General features: G+C 43.5%; 1 protein-coding gene across 1 annotated transcript in view; it reads right to left on the bottom strand.

Moving 5' to 3' along the window:
• The window catches only part of PDXK (pyridoxal (pyridoxine, vitamin B6) kinase), a 39182-nt gene extending 31810 nt beyond the window's left edge, over positions 1–7372 (bottom strand). Inside the window, exon 1 of the mRNA XM_017810984.1 lies at positions 7183–7372. Coding sequence (XP_017666473.1) covers positions 7183–7269 — 87 coding nt within the window. The 5' untranslated portion in view covers positions 7270–7372. The remainder of the gene's footprint in view (positions 1–7182) is intronic.
• Positions 7373–15705: the final 8333 nt, after the last annotated feature.

Genomic DNA, 15705 nt, shown 5'->3' with positions numbered 1-15705 from the left:
GAACTGGAACAGTTGTGATCAGACTGGAAAGGTTCTTCAGGTCAGGAAAACCACTTACTGCTGGTTTTGGGAACCACTGCATCCACAGATCAGAAAGCAGCTCTCTCCAGCTTTTGCTCTGCCACAGGGGAGAGACTTTCCATTTTCCAGTGTGCGCTCCAGCACCCCTCGATCCCACACATCCAGCTGGCGAGAGGTGCTCTGCATTCCCAAGACAGCCCAGTTAAATCACCATGGAAGGATTTCTACTCGGCCCAAACTAGTCCCATATGCTCAGAATTTACAAAGGATGACAGAGGGTGAAGCGAGGTTTGTTTTGTTTTTAAATGAACCACCTAAAAGGTTTTGGTATCACAGTTCTCTCACCTGTTCTATGGATAATTGTTCCAGATGTTAAGGGAACTGGAGCTCAGAGGTGTCATGGATGAATTAGTACCAAAAAATTCGAGTTCTCAACAAAGGCTTGAAAAAATTTCAGGTAGTTCAGCCCAGTAATATTTTTTTAGCTACAGCACAACATGATGAACTAGCCTGGCTTCTGCTGGGGCTCATATTATCTATCAACACAGACCTCCTTGGCATGTTTCAACCATTATGCTCATCATTTTTTCTCCTCTGTATATATTACTATGGAGCTGCACACTCTATCACATATAGTAATTTCAGAAGAATGGACATTTTATGTTCCAGGACTAATGTCCAGCTCCTCACATTGATTTGCTTCACCAACTCCAGCCTGTTTTCCATACAACACAAGCAACTGAAGTGGAACTTCTACTTGCATCTTTTCAGCCTAAAGAGGCTAAAAATACCTGCCTGGTATGTGTTCAGTCAGCCATGGATAATGCTGTATCCCTTATCTAAAATGACTAAATATGCTTTTCAAGGAAGGGTGACCATCATTTTCTGGATATAAACAGAAAAAGTGAAAAGTAAAAAACAACATTTGACTTAAAGGGAGATTTTAGAGAACTATCAGTAGCTTTGTCTGTCCCCTGTTTTTCTCAGGTGTACCTTTGCACAATCCTCATATATGTAATTAAAGACACATTTTATTATTTCAAATTATGCTTTTGTTTTTAATACATTTTAGTACATTTTAATATGAAATTCACTTGAAGCTTTTTTCCCCCCAAAAATCTGATCCCTATTGTCTCTTTTATCTCTCCTTGTTTGCTAATAGACAAAAAAATTATTCTCCTAACTGGAGAATATCTAATCTGGAGCAGAAATAAGACATAACTACTTCAAGAATTAAAAAAAAAAAAATCTAAGACTTAAAGATAGAAAATAAGGCCATTCCTAATATGAAAATGCCTTAAGCAAGTAAACACTTGCTACTGAGTCTCTGAGTACATTATATTCTCCACACAAACAGTGCAAATCCAGCTTTAGGCAAGGTTTTCCAGTCTTTTAATAAGATTTGCAATTTCTTGACAACTCATTTTTTTCCCCCAAAGACAGTGGGTGAATCAGGGTAAAGCATTTTTGCTTGCTCTGAAATCAAATATTTGCACATACCTGTAGACACCAAATGGAATACTCCTTAATCTTTTCACTTTGCTGTGTTATGGTAGACAAAAAGACTACATTTATGTAAAAAAAAAAAAGCACTACTCTGTGTTCACTACATGTCACTACACACTCTCCAGTGTAACTATCATGTCAAGTAGCACCATATGCACCCGTACAGCTCAAATTTTCACAATGTACTATGAAAAAGCTAGCAAATGATCATAATCATCAACCACTGTAAACATTTATCATCACCTTTTTAAAAAGCCCAAAATGCCAACTGGTCAACTGGCCCCATACACACACAGCAAAGTAACTTTTAATGCATCTTAAGATGCTTTTTGCAGCTCTTCAACTGGACTATACAATCAGCATTTCTGTATTTTCATGACTGCATTTTTTGTATTTTCATGACAAAGGTTTATTTAACAAGTTGCCACTACTAAGTGACTTGAAGGAACAGTTATGAATCCTACAGTCACACACTCAGACTTGACCTTGGATGAGGATGGTTCAGTCAGTCTGGCTCTCTGTTTATTAGAGACTCTGCTCAGTCATTCAGAGTCCACAGCACATCTGCAGTCCCAGCTGCACGTCTTTTAGGCAGGTTGAAATTACTCTAATTTTTCAAACTGATTATTTTGCATTAGTAGCTGAAAAGATTCCATTAAAAGTTCGAAGAGAAATTTGAGGCCTCTTTTAGTTTAGAGTTCTGCACAAACATAAACTCCTGCTATTACATAAAAGTGAGACCTCAGAAGCCTCAGTCTCGTCTGTCTCCAAGCAATATTAAGGGCTGAAAGCAACACACACCCCCTTTCTCTTTTTTTTTTTAATTGTCTTTTGAGGAATAATCTACTTTCTTGTCCTCAGTCCTATCCCACTTCCCTTGGCTTCCAGCTTCCCATGCAGGTGGAAAGTCCATCTCCTCCAATCTTCTCAGAGAAGTTCAAAGTTCTCACCTGAGCTCGCAGACAGCCAGAGCCATCCTTCCTTCATAGGTGGGTTAATCTGGACAAACACTTCTGGAAAGTTCTGGTAAAGCCTTTCCCTAGAAATCCAGACTACCAGGTGGAGAACCACCTTGTTAGGACCTTCTGGATTACAAGTCTTTTTTGGGACTTCACCTTGAGCAAGGTATTCACTGGTATTTGTTTTGGAGCTACATGTACTGACATCCACATAATAAGTAAATGCTGTTTATACAGCTATGAATAAACCTTCCCAGAGGGGTCCTGATTTTTTTTTTAATGCTTTTGTTTGGGTGGGGTTTGTTTTGTTTTGGTTTTTTTTAATTCATCCACCCCTTATTTACCTTTCCTAAAAGAACAAAAACAAAGGTAAGGAAAAAAACCGTGCTTCTGCAAGCCTCATTTGAAGTTCGATTTTAGAGCAATAATTCCTGTTTCAGATATGTAATTTAGGACAATCTTTGGCTATTACAAAGAGAAAATACATTCTTTTATCTTTGTATTTACTTTTTGTTTAAGGTTAGGCTTTTTCAGCCTTTGATCTGTAACAAAAATAAGGGCTACCCAGTAGGAGCATTTCTTATTGTTACTCTGAAAAGACTTTTGATTGATTCATCCTTCTTCTGACTCATGTTATTAACACAATAGAAGCTGGGTTTGAAAAACAGAAAAAGTAATCATTTTGTTTAAGAGATACACTTTAACTTTCTGCAAAATACTTAATCCATTTTACTACTCTGTTCAACAAAATAAATTTAAAAAAATCTTAGAACTTTTTTGTGAAGGCAGCAGATAATTAGCAAAAATCTACTGATACTGGTTTTGCTCTCAGCATATGAAAGTAAATTATAATCTCTTGGCTGGATAGTGCAGTTCAAGACTATCCGTAAATATCAAAGAAATTATAGTCTGAGCTGACCTAAGTCATTTTCCCATGTTTTATTTTACAATTAAGAAAGAGATAAAAATGTAGACTTAAGATTTTCTTTGGAGAATTACTGAGAACTAGCCTAAGACTGAGAATCATCTGCCCTTATTAATACCCAGACAACTATTTCCATTTAGCAGGTAAAAAGATATTCAAAATAAAATAAAATAATTTAACAGATTTCAAAAGGTCATTTTATCCTGTATTGTAGAAACTGTTTATGGTGTTCTACAGTTCAGAACAGGCAATTTCACTCTCCAGACCCAAATAGTTGAGAGTATTTGTTCATGCTTTTAGCTCCATCTTCAAGGTAATCAGATATAAAAGGAAGTCAAGATTTAAATACTCAAAACAGAGACATGATTTTCTCAAATTCTGAGTGTTAGGGCAGACAAAAGAAAAAAAAAAGATCAACAAAACATATTCACGTTCCATTACCATTATCAGTAAGGACAGGAAGTACAGAACTCTCCAGATCTCACTGTTACCAAGACATAAAAGCAGAGATCAACATTCTCTGGCTTGCAGACAGGGGTATAAACTAGTCCAGTGGCAAACAAATGTCCAGTGCCCAAGTAAAACTATCTCAGACTTTCTCCTGCCTCTTCCTTATACTTTCAAAACTCTTTCTTGGAAGCTCATGGAGGCCCCACGAACATACAGACTGACACACTCATTCCCAAGAGCTGATATTACGATGGGTGCAGTACATGAATCTTAAATTCATCCACCTACCAAAATTTTCCTGATGGTCAGAATGAAAAGTACCTCTGCAGAACACAAATCAGCCTGTCCTTGTGTATTCTCTGTGGTTTGAGAAGGACTGTAACTCTCTGTTTTCCAGTACTGCTCCATTTTTACTTACTGCCACATTCTATCTATCTAGAAGGCGAGGCAGGAAAGGTAACCTAAAATTATATTTAAAATTAACAAATAAGAGGTGACTCTAAGGAAGAAACCACATATTATAAAAGTAATGTTGAACGGCATGGTGAAAACATACATTTTTATTTTATATCATACAAACTAGGACAACTCTTAGTCAAGTAGAAGAAACATTTTTTGGTGTTTTAAAAGAATTTATCTGACTAACAGTGGAAACCCCCCAAGTTAATGTACACCCTACTGCTCTTCCTCTCTTAAATGCTGGATAATCCTGAACCACTTCCTGATACCAGAAGCTGCTCAGGTTATATGACTGTGAAATAACTAATGACTGGCTTAAAAATTACTCTGAACCACCTTCAGAACTTTTTTAAGAGATAGTAAAGCCATGCAAGTAAAAACTATTTAAATTCTTGACAAGGCAGAATTCAAAGCAGAGGTGAGGACAGTTCATTTTCTGGCAAGCCCAGGTGTACATTTCCTCTATGACCTATTAGTTAATCTAGATTCTCCAATTACTTAAAGGTACTTCAACCTGAAATGGTGTAAAGGGTTCTAACATTTCCCATTCAGACTATTACTTTCATTATTACAGCTGCTCTAATATATAACTCTTGTTTTGCTCTGTTTGCCATATAGAAAGTGTTTACCATAAACTCCAAAGAGGAAGTCTTTCCACATACCTCCTTTTAAAATACTTTAGCTTTTAGTGCAATGGAAGTCTGACAAAACCAACTGGTTAAAAAAAAAAAAAGACATTAAGGAATTCTCTGCTGTGCAAATTGCTGGCTATCTCTAATAAATAATAACGTCACAGATTTCCACCAAAGAACGAGCCATTTACACACGACTGATGCTTTTGCAGAAGTCTGCAAACAGCAGATGAAACCATGTCTGGTTTTCTATTTGGATGCTGCTGTCCAAATACAGATTCCTGAACTGTTGTGTCAGGATTTCACCCCATCAGGCCTCACAAGCACATAGACACACATCCTGCCTTGCAAACTCAATACTGGTGAGCTCAGAAGGAAGCCTCACTTAACCTTTACTGGTTCAGAATACCAAAATAAAAAAAAAGAGAATGGGAAATAAGCATGCCACACTTGCCCCCATCCTCAAGAATAGCATCAGGTACCATTTTAATCTACATACAAAAAAAAAAAAATAAAAGAGAAAGACTCAGGTTTGTAATTCCTTTCCTTGTTTCAAGAAAACATAAAAAAAAAGGGAAAGTGTCACTTGGTGACACCTTGCTACATCTGATGTTCTAGCAAAACAAGGGTTTACATAACTTTCCAGCATGCACAACTTCATTAAGGGTTGCCTGCATAGGATTTTCAAGGGCAGCCTTTAGCAGCAGGTTGGTTGTGCCTCAATTGAATTTCTTTTCCACCCACCCCAGAAACTTCTTATGCTGTACTCTGAGGAATATTATTGCCTCCTAAACACAACCCAGCTACAACATCAATAGGATTTTTTAAACTCCGGTAGTATTTTATACTATCACAGTCAAGGAGCTAAAGACACTTTACCGGAACCCATTTGCCAAGTCACATGGGTCACCCACACAGAGGCTCATATGTCACAGAAAGGTTGAGTTACAGAAAAGTAGAGAGAACCTTGGACAGAGAATTAAAATGGAGACAACAGTTGGAGACCAGAGATTTCTGGAACAAGTATTACTGTGTGCTCTTCTGCTACACAGAAATAGAAGGGGGAAGTACAATTTCAGGATCATTCTGTTAGGAAAGAAGGGATACTTGTCCTGTAGATCATGACAACCTTTCAAGCCTGGGGCTCCACATACACAGATTTTTCCACAATGCTCAGATTACAAATATACATCACCCTTCACCGTGTACTAATTTTCAAGAGTCTTGGTTACACTATAACGGGGTGGTGACACCGGGGTGTGACATTGGCTTGCTGCAGGCCTGGTCTCACGTGCATCGTTTATCAGAGTACACCATCTCTCCTGTCTCCTCAAGTGAGTTACACCATCGTTTGTTAAGCACGTACCAAGATAACCAATGTCACAACACACACCGTGTTCTGGCAGTGAGGTTCTTAGAGAGCTTCCTAGGGACACACGCCCTCAAGGAACAAAGACCTCCGGATGGTGAAGGCCCCAAATTAGCCCTTTAGGATACAGACCCTTCACAGGAGCCAACAGTGCGATCTGCAAAGGCTCACCCAGTGTTTTCCCACCACCAGCCAGGTCCAAGCAAGCACCTCCGAAGCCAGCACATGACAGCCATGAAGGCCGAGATCCAATTACACCCTCCAGCCCTGGGCCAGTTCCTCTGGCACAGCCAAGTCCTTACACTCCACTACAGCCTCCCAAGACCCTCGGAAACCCAGGAGTGCCGTCCCACCCCGCCTCCGAGGAGTAACGGGGCTGAGCTCTGTGCCAGCACAAGGACACCGGTGCCCCCAGACCCCGGCCCGGGACACCGTGGCCACCGTCCCTGAAGGGGCAGGAGCCCGGGCTGGATGCGCCTGCGGTCCCGCCTCTGCCCCACCGTGAGCCGAGCAAAGCCACCAGCACCACCGCCTCCCCTGCTAATCCCGCTCGCCGTGCCACGGCACGGAGCAGCAGCTGCGTTAACGGGAGCGCGGCCGCAGCGGCCGCGGGGTGTGCGGAGCCCCGGGACGGTCCCCGCCGCCCGCTCCGCCCGGCACCGCGGCGGGCGGGGAGGGCACCGCTCCGCCGTGCCCTGACCTTACCCCGACTTGGCAGGGGCCGCCCGGGCGCCGGAGCGCGGCGGGCAGCGCTGCCATCACACCGCCCGCCCGGCTCCGCGCAGGGGAACAGCGGCAGCGCCGCAGGAGGAAGAGAAGGAGGAGGAGAAGGAGGAGGGGGGCAGGCCCGCGCCCGCTCACCTGCAGGGGGAAGGTGGCCGCCTTGTTGCCCACGTAGCCGCGCACGACGTGGCTCTGGATGGAGAGCACCCGGCACTCGGGCTCCATGGCTGCGCCGCCCGCCCTCCCGCCCGCGCCGGGCCGAGCTGGCGGCGGCGGCGCCGGCAGCAGGAGCAGGAGCGGGGGGCGGAGCGCGGGCGGCGTGACGCGCTCGCCCTCCCTGCCCGCCTGTCACACACACGCGCGCTCCCCCCGCGGCAGGGAGGGAGGCAGGGAGGAGGCGGGGGCACCGCACGGCTCCCCCCGCGCTGGTCGCTGCCCGGCGCTGGGTGCGGGGCGGAGGGGGCGCCCGGCGCCCACCGCAGATCCGCCCCCCGCGCTCTCGCCGCGGGTCCCGCCGCCGCCTCCCCCGCGGCGTCACCGGTCACGCGCCCCAGCGGCCGCCCCGCCCGGCGGTGGCACCGGCGACACCGGCGACACCGGGCACCGAGCGCGGACACGGCCCCGGACCCTGCCCGGGCACGGCGGGGGCAGCGGCAGCGGGAGGAGTGAGCGCCTCGCCCCGGCGCTTGGGGAGTCACCGGGATGGGTCGGGTTGGAAAGGGACCACGGCGGGTCGTCTGTCCCAACCTCCCTGCTCGTGGAGGGCCATCCCAGAGCACTCGGCAGCGGGTTGTGTCTGGAATGTCTCCAGTGAGGGAGACTCTACACCCTCTCTGGGCAATCTGTTCCACTGCACAGGGAAGAAGTTCTTTGTGTTCGGGTGGAACTTCCTGGGCATCAGTTTCTGCCCGTTGCCTCCTGACCTATTGCTTGGAACAACCCAGCAGGGCCTGGTCTGTCCTCTGACCCTGACCCTTTGGTTATATATACACATTAATGAAGTCCCCTCTCAGTCATCTCTTCTCCAGGCTAAACAGGCCCAGCTCCTTCAGCCTTTATTCATAAGAAAGATGCCCAGTCATCCTCATAGCCCTCTGCTAGACCCTCTCCAGGAGCTCCGTGTCTCTGTTGTCCTGAGGAGCCCAGAACTGGACATGGTAAATGAGCTTTTTCCACCTGGAAGGAGGTTGCAGTGAGGTGGGGTCATGCCCACAGTGAGAGGACCAGAGGAAATGGCCTTAAGCTGATATAGTGGAGGTTCAGATTAGATAGAAAAAAATTTTTCACTGTCAGGGTGGTCAGACATTGGAATAGGCTGCCCAAGGAGGTGGTAGAGTCACCATTCATGGAGGTGTTTAAGCCCAAGCTGTGGGTGCCCTGACAGGGCACCACCCTCGCAGTCGAGTTCTGAAGTGAGTGCAATTGTGTGTTATTGACTCAAAAAAAAAAAACAACCCCTCCGGAGGGCTGCCAAAGAGTAAAAGAAGATGTATGTGTTGGCTGGCAAGTGCTACAATATATCAAGACTCTGCTGAGACAGGACTTGATAGTGTGTTTGGGAGTTTCACCTTCCTCTGGCCATTTGTCATTATTGACCGTCACAGATCACAATAAGAAATGACGCCTGATGCCTCTTGTTCTTCTTTGTGGATAGCTTTGAATCGACTCTTGAAATAGCGTGATTATTTCTCAGCAAGGTGAAAGAGTATTTTCCTCATCATAAGTAATCTGTTGGAAAATGAGGGAACATGCTGTCCTCTTTTCAGTCATCACTCCAGTTAAAAAACTTCGGGCTTATTCTACTCTGGCCTAACTACTAACAGTTGCTTCACCACCTATAAATTTATGCATTTCTTGAATTGCAGAAATCAGTGCATCTCCATGGTGCACAGGGCCAGAACAATGAGGGATCTGCATCTTGTTATACTCCTGCTCCTCTAGCTTGGAGGGCAATTGTTGGAATACAGATCTTGTCCTTTTTTCCTGTGTTTCCTCCCTTCCTCACTAGTAGGGCTTCATGCTCCACTTTGACCTTGTAAGCCTATGATACACACATACTGGCTTAGGTTCCTTTTGGGAATAACTCAAGATCCGTCTTGTGGGTTCCACAGTGTTGTCAGGTGAGACTGGGCCTCAGTTAAGGCAGTTGTACAGTGGCATTAATGGTTTGTCTCCATAGTGCCTATACCGATTGTATTTTCCCCAGACTGCTTGTACACCTGAGCAAGGAAACTGCAGCATGGGTATCAATTACAGGATTGTTTAGGTTGGAAAAGACCTTTAAGGTCATGAAGTCCAGCTATTAAACCAGCACTGCCAAATCCACCACTAAACTATGTCTGTAAGTGCTACATCTACATGTCTTTTAAATACTTCCAGGGGTGGTGACTCCAACCGCTTCCCTGGGCAGCCTGTTCCAGTGCTTGACAACCCTTTTGGTGAAGAAATTTTTCCTGATATCCAATCTAAACGTCCCTTGGCACAACTTGAGGCCATTTCCTGTTATCCTATCCCTGTTCTCCTGGGATAAAGTTCTCTTGCTTGCTCCCACACCACATGCTGTTTCTCCAAGCAACTGGAAAAATCCACTCTATGCAAGATTGCTGTTTTCTTCCTAATGTTCTGAAAGGTCCAACAAAGGCAAGTACTCCTAGAAAACTTTATGCTTTTCCCAGAGGAACATCTGAAGCCTCCCTTTGTACTCTAAGGTGTAAAAATTGAAGTATTTTTAATGAATTGAGGAGTAGAGCCTGCACACACAAAAGTAATCAAGGGGGTGACTTAGCAGTATCAAGTGCCAATGTTTTTCCAACTATGGGGGAATCTGTACATCCATATACTAAAAAAGTTGCCACAAGCAAAGCAAAGGCTAGAAAACAATTCACCTTCCCTTCCAGAAAGCAGCTCATCTGAAAGTGTGCACAGTTTCTGAGCAGTGTTTTTTTTAAAGGCTTTTCCCTATTTATTCTTTAAGAAATCAGTCCTCTTCCTCATAATAAAAGACTCTGTGTACCAGGAAAAAGTGAAGCTTCGATTCCATAGTGATCATGCATCCTGCTAGTCTATTGTTCTCGAAAAAATAACTCCCAGGTACTCCTCCAAATCTGGGGATTACTAAGACTGTTCGAGGAGCAAATAACCATTCAATGGGTGACAGAAAGCTTCATTGGGAAAAAAGAAAAAGGCAGGGCAGGGTAGATCAAGTGCAGGCAATAGAGAAACTGTCCTGGGCTTCCTACTACAGCTGCTGCAGTAGCACTGTAATGATACCTTTCGAGCTCCTGCCCTGTCAGTGGACTGTGCATGGAGTTTTATGGTGGGTTTTTTTTAAGGTAACCTGACCACTCAAATCAGATCTCCTTGGTCAGAGCGGACTATTTGCTGGAAATGGTGAATTTTGAGTAGAAGATCATCATCATTTGATCAAGAGAGAGGATAGTTAAAAAGACCACAGTTTGTCAACAACTGGCAATGTTTCTTCCACAAATGTTCCTGTGCCCTCCTTCTATAACTTGTTGAAATCCTGCTCACATCTCCCCCACTGCTCTGCTCAGCCTGTCAGTAACCACAGAGCAAATCCCCCCACGGCAGACCTGAGGCAATAATGCACATGACAGGCATCCAGCCTGCGGTTCTGGGAGATACACATCTTTACCTGCCTTCTTTGCTTCTGGGCAGACAGGACAAACATCCTTATGGGCCATTTCTTGCACAGGCTGCTGCCTTCCTGTGTCTGTGTTGTTACCCTTTGGAATTCCAGCTCGCCACACATGAAGAAATTGCGAGATTACGGCGAATAACGAGCTTAACATGGATCAACAATGTCACAATATTGCAATAAAGGTAGTCACCTTTTGGACTGCATAAACAACACTATAGTCTGCCAGACATATGAACTCGTCCTTGCAGCATACTGAGCACTGGTTGGGTCTCTGGTGAAGTACTGCCAAGTTTTTGGAATGGCATTTCATTCAAAATGAAAAAATGGCACAATAGGAGAGGCCATAAGAAGGATCTAAGGCTCAGGACACACAACATAGGAGGAAATGTTTTCTTTATATTAGTGAAAACTCAACTCTTTTAGCAGCCTACAAATACATATAACACAGGGCTATGAGGGAGCAGAAGGGAATAAACCAATGTCCATGATGGAGGGCTTGCTGCCATTTTGCAAAGGATTATGAAACACACAGGAGGAGATTGCTTGGGAAGATTGATGAGGTTTTATCTTCAGTTTGTTTTTTCATAGCAACTGGAAGAAATATTTTATAAATATTGATAGGTGTATTTAAATTTGTCTTGGAATGGGGAATGGACTTGAACTACCAAGGTCTCCTGAAGCCCAGATTTTCTATTTCAGCACAATAGAAAAGATATGGAGCTGCCAAGAATATGACACACTGAGCTTGATAAAAGATGCACAGAGAGAAGGTCTTAAATCAGATTTTGTATGTTGGATATGGATTCTCTAAATCATTGTAGACATTGACAGAAAATAAAAGGTGACAGTTATGTAAAAGTAGTATCAACACACTCTCCCCAAAAAGTCTTCAAGGCAGCAGAATCGGACCAGCAGAGAGTAATAAATAGAATCATAGAATTGCTTAGGCTGGAAAAGACCTTCAAGATCACTGAGCCCAGCTATTAACCCAGCACTACCAAGTCCACCACTAAACCATGTCCCTAAGCACCACATCATATTTCTTAGATACCTCCAGGGATGGTGACAGCCACAAGCAGCCTGTTCCAGTGCTCACCAACCTTTTCAGTGAAGAAATTTCTCCTATGTCCCATCTGAACCTCCCCTGTCACAAATTGAGGCCGTTTCCTCTTGTCCTGTTGCTCGTTACTTGGGAGAAGAGACTGACTCCCCACCTGGCCACAACCTCCTTTCAGGTAGTTGCAGAGGTCAGTGAGGTCTCCCCTGAGACTCTTTTTTTCCAGGCTAAACACCCCCAGCTCCCTCAGCTGCTCCTCACCAGACTTGTGCTCCAGCCCCTTCCCCAGCACCACTGAAGAGTATACCTGTTCAAGCCATGACCAGCCAGTTTTTCCAGAAGAATTCTGGGGGAAGTGGTGCCAAAGGCTTTGCTAACATCTAGACAACATCCAATTGTGCATTCCTCAATCAGAAGACCATCTGTATTTTAAGACACTGATTTTTGCTTGTCAGTTCAATGTTTGCTAAGACAGATTGTAAAGCACCAATTTATGATTGTGATAGTAACCATAAGCTGTTAGCAACATTTGATGTAGGAGGGGACCGTTGTCCTTGTTCTGTGCCAAATTTTCACTTGGCCTGTATTAAAATGATTAACTTTGTCAGGAATTGTCAAAATTAAGGGATGATCAGAAGATCAAGTGGGCTATCTATTCACTTACACCTCTGACTCGAACCTGTTCTCTTTCACTTATTTGACAAATCTCCATATATTTTGAGCATTTTTACCTCCACATATCAGGCCCAGTCTTGCAATCCTCACGTCCATTGTTGGAAGTGCTTCTGGGGTGTCATCCAAGGGGCTGGGTGTCAAGCTGAGAGACAGGCCAGTGATAACAAAGTTCTGTCTAAAATGCCATATTGCTGTCACGAGTTGCTGCAGCTGAACAGCACTGTATAGCATGGCATTCTTGATCCTCATCGCCTGAAATACATCCTCAACCTAAAACACGCCTTTTTGTAAAAAACATGCAAGACCACTCTGCTGTGAAATTAATTCTAAGCTAAAGCACTCCTTACGCTGATACAATTCCCACTAACTACACACAAATATTTTGGCCGGTGCTGATGTCTGGTGCATGTTTAGGTTCCAGTGTCCATTTAACAGAATTATTTAAGCTAAAGAAAGCCAGGAGGCCTCCTTTGCTTGGCTAATGGAGCTGAAGTGCTTCAGATCAGCTTGCAGTTTTGTCCTGAATACTCATGTTTGCACCCCCAGGATGCAGTTCTATTGCACTTAGTATCCACTACGTAATATTGGAGAAAAGCAACTCATTAGTTTAGTAGTTTAATGCCATTTAACCCTGTTTGTCCTTGAATAACCATTCACCAGTATCAGAGTAAGTGCAACTATCTGTTTGCCAACCAGTTTATTTCCAGCAGCAGACCAGAGGGGATAGGAGATGCAAACAAAGGCATAGGAGATGGAGTTACAGGGCAATACAGTACAACATGTGTCATGATAACAGCTTTAGAAAAATTAATATAAATGTTTTTGGTTTGCTTTGTTTTTAAGGCATCTTTGGGGAAAGTGTGAAGAAATTGGTGATATTTCCCTATTTTTAATAATTCAATTTCATGGACACTTCGTACCTGGTTTTTGATATTTAACCTTGAAAATTGTTTGACTTAGATTTTGGGTCAGAAACGCCACACACTGCATATTTGCTTTATAAACCATGATAACAGCTGGAAAAGAGCAAGGCCCTTCCTGGCAGTGGGAATAAACCTCTCAGCCATGAACTGCATCTCTCAGCAGTTTGTCCTGTGCGTGTCTTGCATCACATGCTGTCGTCTTGCAGTCATGAGTCACTTGCTTAAGCTCCCACTGCTCAGGGATAACGGCTTGGCAAAACTACATAGCTTATTCTGTCATTCCCTAGGGAAATGTGCACACAAAGCAGTGGGAAGCCAGGCCACTGCTGTGCTGGAAACAGAACAGATTTGCATTTGAGTTCAAGCTGCAGGGTGTACATGCTAAGACTAATACCACATCTTTTTCTAGTCCTGTTACCTGGGTAATGGTGATTGCATTTTGTTCTTTTCCTTCAGTGGCTACAAAAAGATTTTCTACTTTAAATTAAGCTTTGAATTGAAAACCTGAATGAAATACACTAAGTTCAGAAATGAGCTACTTAATTTTTCCAGTTATTCTAACTTCCCTAATAAGCAAAATAGCAGTAATAATAGAGGACAGATTTCAGGAGTCTGAGAGGGGCTAGTTCTGTCCCAGGGTGGAAATTCCTTTCTAATTTGCTCTTGCTTTTCTTTGTTATTAGAGGACAATTCTCCTCCCTCCTGTAGTTTTGACCATTGTGACCAGTAGCAAAGTCTAACCTATGTAGTTCTGAAAGTCTCCTGGATTTTCCTCCTTAGTACAAAAACATAACAGTAGGATGAAGTTAGCAGACATTAGTGGGACCAGGATTTCATACCAGACTTTCAAAATTTCATCAGGAGTTTCAAAGTGATCCCGAGTTTGCTAGATTTACCATTTACTGGTACAGCATTGGTTTAGCACCCAAAAGGTCTCTAAAAAAAAAAAAATAGAGAAAAGAGAAGAGAAGCCTAAAAGCACACACACACATACAGAGAACTGCAATTCACACAAATAGCCAAAGCTGCAAAAATTTGGATGACCACCAATCATGAGGTTCCATTCTTGGAATGTGAGTAATGATCAGTTCCTTTCTGGAACCCAGGTTAAGATCCTCTCAGCAAACAGCAGGAATCCAAAGGAAGTCCCCCAAAACTCTAGGAAAAGCAAGAGGGATAAAATGAGAACCCAACTACAGACCATTACCATAATGTGAGCAAAACAGTTGCGTGTGTGAAATAGAATCTGAATTTACACTTCTGGAAAGGGAGGGCCAGAAACCAGAACATTTTTTTGGACTCAGTCCCCCACCTAAATTAATGCAAGATGCTTCATACAAGATTATTTCTTATGAGGACTTTTCATCTTTGTAAATTTGGTATTCTGGGATTGAAGAAGAAAGAACTTTTTACAGGAAAATTACTGGCACAACATAGTGAAAAACACTAGAGATTCTTCTTTAGGAACAAGATTTTTCTCCAGGATAACTAACAATCTCTATAATTAAATGAAGGAAACTGATAAAAAAGATGTGAAGATTGCGTGAGATAAATGGGCAAAAATTAAAAAGTAGCCATCTGGTCCTGGCAGATACTTGAGCTGTGCAATACCATCAGCAGCAGTTGTAAGTTCCTTGGGCAACTGACATCATTGCCCACAGCTGGTTAGAAATAATCAGCAAAAATTTCTGTATCATGTGCAAGCCCTGAACATGCCAGTGGCCAACTGCAAATTCCTGTGTCTGGCTTTACAGTGCAACACAATGTTTTCTACTCTTGGCAAGCAACTCTGTGGAGCTCAGGCCCTCAGTGGCCAATTTTGCAGCTTGTGAACAACAAAGAGCAATTTCTTCCTCTCTTGCCATAAAGGGCTCCTGAGTGGATTTCTAAGGAAGAAACAGTGGGCACTCTGCTCTCTGACAGGCTATTGGAAGGCAGTGCAGACATCTTGAATGATTCCTGTCCTTTCTTTCAAAGGGATTAATGGCAGGGAAAGACTTGAGCGCTTTCTTTTCAGAAATAAAATTATCCCATGACAATATTCTGCAGAGGCAAGTACACATTATTGGATTATACAAGTGTTTACAGTTTCAGCCTTCATTTTATAGTAGATGTCTCCAAGATGCTTACCACAGTGGCAAAGCCTGTGAAAAGATGGGTCAAGACTGGAATAAGATCTGCTCCCTAAACTGAGACTGGCATTCATCTCCCTAAAGAGCCTAACTGTTGGCATGTCCAGGTTTTTTCACAGATCTGTCTCAGCAAGGTAGGATTTAATCAGGGATTCTCTCCATGTCCCCATTACTTAGTAAAGAGCAACATTTCCTCACAGAGAGCTAATTTAG

The sequence above is a fragment of the Lepidothrix coronata genome, unplaced genomic scaffold, assembly GCF_001604755.1.
Source record: "Lepidothrix coronata isolate B3197 unplaced genomic scaffold, Lepidothrix_coronata-1.0 Scaffold30, whole genome shotgun sequence".
Taxonomy (NCBI): domain Eukaryota; kingdom Metazoa; phylum Chordata; class Aves; order Passeriformes; family Pipridae; genus Lepidothrix; species Lepidothrix coronata.
This window is presented reverse-complemented; position numbering and strand designations above follow the sequence as displayed.